At 35.4% G+C, this 3,885-nt stretch overlaps 1 protein-coding gene across 1 annotated transcript in view; it reads right to left on the bottom strand.

The window, feature by feature from the left end:
- Positions 1 to 362: 362 nt before the first annotated feature.
- The window catches only part of SIX3 (SIX homeobox 3), an 8,298-nt gene continuing 4,775 nt past the window's right edge, over positions 363 to 3,885 (bottom strand). Inside the window, exon 2 of the mRNA XM_075338023.1 lies at positions 363 to 2,246. Coding sequence (XP_075194138.1) covers positions 2,051 to 2,246 — 196 coding nt within the window. The 3' untranslated portion in view covers positions 363 to 2,050. The remainder of the gene's footprint in view (positions 2,247 to 3,885) is intronic.

Raw genomic sequence — 3,885 nt, 5'->3', positions numbered from 1 at the left:
ATACATAATACATTTTTCTACAGAATGCATATATATATATGTATACAGTATACTATATATACATTTTATATATATAGTATACATAATTTATCTACATACACAGTGTACACAATACATATAATGTATATGCAGTATACATAATATATGTATACTGTATGCATAATACATATATACATACACAGTATACATAATACATATATTCAGTATACTATATATATATAAATCTACATTATTTATAGTATATATTATATGTATACATAATATATATTTATACACACATATACAATATATATATATTTGTGTGGTGTGTGTATATATATATATATATATATATATATATATATATATACTGGAGTGTAGAAGGATTAACATTTCTTACATCAGCAACAGAAAACTATGAGGACACAATATTGCTTTGCATTGCAGCCCCTATAAAGTAATTAACCCTTTGATGCTGCACACCATACATTCCATCTGGCTCACAAAACTCAGAAAAAGTGCAATTCAGGGAGAGAAGAAAAGTTCTTTATATTGTGGGATTCAGTATAAAACACGGACATAGCTGGATATAGATAAGAAAGTATGAATACTGTAATCGATGTACATATGTAGAGGGTTTAACAGACAGACAGGGGTAAGCGCTCTTATAGTAAGGGGGTCACAGTCAGAGCAATCATAGGGTTCAGGAGCAGAGTGAGATCAGAGACTTTCCTAGAACTGGAGACCCTTCCGAAATAAAGGAGACCTCCGACAGGCTAGGAGGAGGGAGGGAAGGGATAAGAGAGAGTTTACAGGTAGAAAAAAAAAGAAAGTGTGAAAAAGAGAGAGTAAAAAAAAAGAGAAAGATTGAGAGAGGGGTAGAGGATAGAAAGAGACACAAACAATGAGGGCGTGAGAAATAGAGACCGAGAGTCAGAAAAAGGGAAAGTGAGACACTCATAGAGTAAGAGACAGGTCTAGAGAGAGTAAGAAAAGGAAAGAAAGAAGCAAAATAAGAGAGAAAGAAAGAGGAGAGAGAAGAGAAAGGAGAAGAGACAGGTCTAGAGAGAGTAAGAAAAGGAAAGAGAAGCAAAATAAGAGAGAGAAGAGAGAGGAGAGAGAGAGAGAGGAGAAGAGAGGGAGAGAGAGGAGAAGACAGTGTGAGAGAGAGAGAGAGAGGAAGAGACAGGTCTAGCATCTGAGAGGTGAACAAGTCAATAAATAGACATAGAGGTCAAAAGGATAGAGGTGATTGAGTGTGGTAATAGAGAGAAGAGACAGAAAGAGGAAAGAGAAAAGCAAAATATACAGATTCAGAACTAAGGAACCTTCCTATATAAAGGGAGCTAGAAAGATAAAGGACAGAAGGAAGAGGGGAAGGAGAAAGAAACAGAGCAGGACAGGAGGGAGGAATAAATAGACAGACCAGAAGAAGACTTGAGACAGAAGAGTCCGAGTGAGAAACAGAGATCATTGAACACGAGAGAAGATGGGAGGGAAGGGGTCAAATATTAAGGAGGACAATTCTCCATATTATATACAGGCATTATATACTACACATATTATTATATTACAGCTGGGAGTGGCCTCATCATTGACATATACATAATTCATATAAAATCTTGAAATAAAAATAAAAATCTGTTACAGTCATAAACTATTTCTTTTTTTTTGTTTTCCACATTAACCAGAAACCCACACAGGCAGTGACAGGGGTGAGGAGGAGAAAGGTGCTCATATAAGAGGATGGCTGATTGATTGTCTGCTGGACACAATAATAGAGGAATAATAATTAGAAAAACCATGATGGTGGTAAAAAAAAAACAAACAGCAGAGGGAAAAGAGGCAGGAAATAATAATATCAGGGGCATGGGGGTGAGTTGCTCCTCTTGGTGGGTTCAGGTCCTGGGTAGGTTTTGGGATTGGACTTGTGTAGGTCAGGTCCCCACATACAAATGTTACATGCAAGTGGCTGTGCTTTTCCTGCAGAAGTCTCTAGGTGCCACCTTGTGTGCCAGTCCTGGAAGTCCAGCTCCATCATCAGTCCGGTTGTGCTGGCTCGGGGCGTCCATCATACATCACATTCCGAGTCGCTGGAGGTGACGGACAGGATGGAGGTGCCGGTCTCCGCGCGCTCCGCCAGGCTGGACACGCTGGTGGTGGGACTGGCAGCAGCGGTGGAGGGCGACTCTGCCGAGCTGTGTGTGGGGCAGCCGGGCTCTGCCAACGACCTCATGCCGCTCTGTCCGATAGATTGGTGCTGGAGCCTGAGGAGGGGAAGCAGGGACACCACAAACAGGCATGGTAAATAACTGGCAAAATATAAGGGGCACTGCACCCTACACTGCCCTCCTGAAAAATAGTCTATATATAACACCTATGTACTATATATACATATACTGTATATCATATATATCCCATGTGCCATTGATTGTATATATTATGTGTTATCTGCATTAGTTCCTGCCTATCAAATACAACATATATTTATTATATCATATTTATGTATATTCGTATATAATCTATCAATCATTGTATACCTGGATGTATCATGTACTGTATATATTACACACTGAGTATGCGAATATATGCACATGTTACAAGAGTATATAGGTAATATATAGCAACTATATACATACATGGCTGTGTATAGGAATATATGATATTTATGTATACTCATATAATATATCACTCATTAAATACATGTATGTATCATGCATGTGCTGTATATATTACACAGGTAGTATATGGCAACTATGACTGTGTATGTGAATATATGCACATGTTGTAACAAGAGTATATCTAAGTAGTATATAGCAACTATATTCCTACATGGCTGTGTATAGGACTATATGATGTTTATGTATATTCATGTATAATATATCACTCATTATATATACGTATGTATCATGTGCTGTATATATTACATAGGTAGTATATGGCAACTATAGCTGTGTATGCGAATATATACACATGTTTAAGAGTATATCTAGGTAGTATATAGCAACTATATACATACATGGCTGTGTATAGGAATATACGATGTTTATGTATATTAATGTATAATATATCACTCATTTTATACACGTATTTATCATGTACTGTATATATTACTGAGTATGCGAATATATACACATGTTGTTACAGGAGTATATCTAGGTAATATATAGCAACTATATACATACATGGCTGTGTATAGAAATATATGATATTTAAGTATACTCATATAATATATCACTAATTAAATACATGTATGTATCATGCATGTGCTGTATATATTACACAGGTAGTATATGGCAACTATGACTGTGTATGTGAATATATGCACATGTTGTAACAAGAGTATATCTAAGTAGTATATAGCAACTATATTCCTACATGGCTGTGTATAGGACTATATGATGTTTATGTATACTCATATATAATATATCACTCATTATATATACGTATGTATCATGTGCTGTATATATTACACAAGTAGTATATGGCGACTATGCCTGTGTATGCGAATATATGCACATATTGTTACAGGAGTATATCTAGGTAGTATATAGCAACTATATACATACATGGCTGTGTATAGGACTATATGATGTTTATGTATATTCATGTATAATATATCACTCATTATATATACGTATGTATCATGTGCTGTATATATTACACAGGTAGTATATGGCAACTATGCCTCTGTATGCGAATATATTCACATGTTGTAATAAGAGTATATCTAAGTAGTATATAGCAACTATATACATACATGGCTGTGTACAGGAATATATGATGTTTATGTACAGTATATTAATGTATAATATATCATTCATTATGTGCTGTATATACTACACAGGTAGTATGTGAAAACTATACTGTGCATAGGACCATGTGATATTTATGTATATTCGTGTA

The sequence above is a fragment of the Anomaloglossus baeobatrachus genome, chromosome 3 (assembly GCF_048569485.1).
Source record: "Anomaloglossus baeobatrachus isolate aAnoBae1 chromosome 3, aAnoBae1.hap1, whole genome shotgun sequence".
In the NCBI taxonomy this organism is placed as follows: Eukaryota; Metazoa; Chordata; class Amphibia; order Anura; family Aromobatidae; genus Anomaloglossus; species Anomaloglossus baeobatrachus.
Note: the sequence above shows the minus strand (reverse complement) of the source record. Positions and strands in the feature narration are given on the sequence as shown.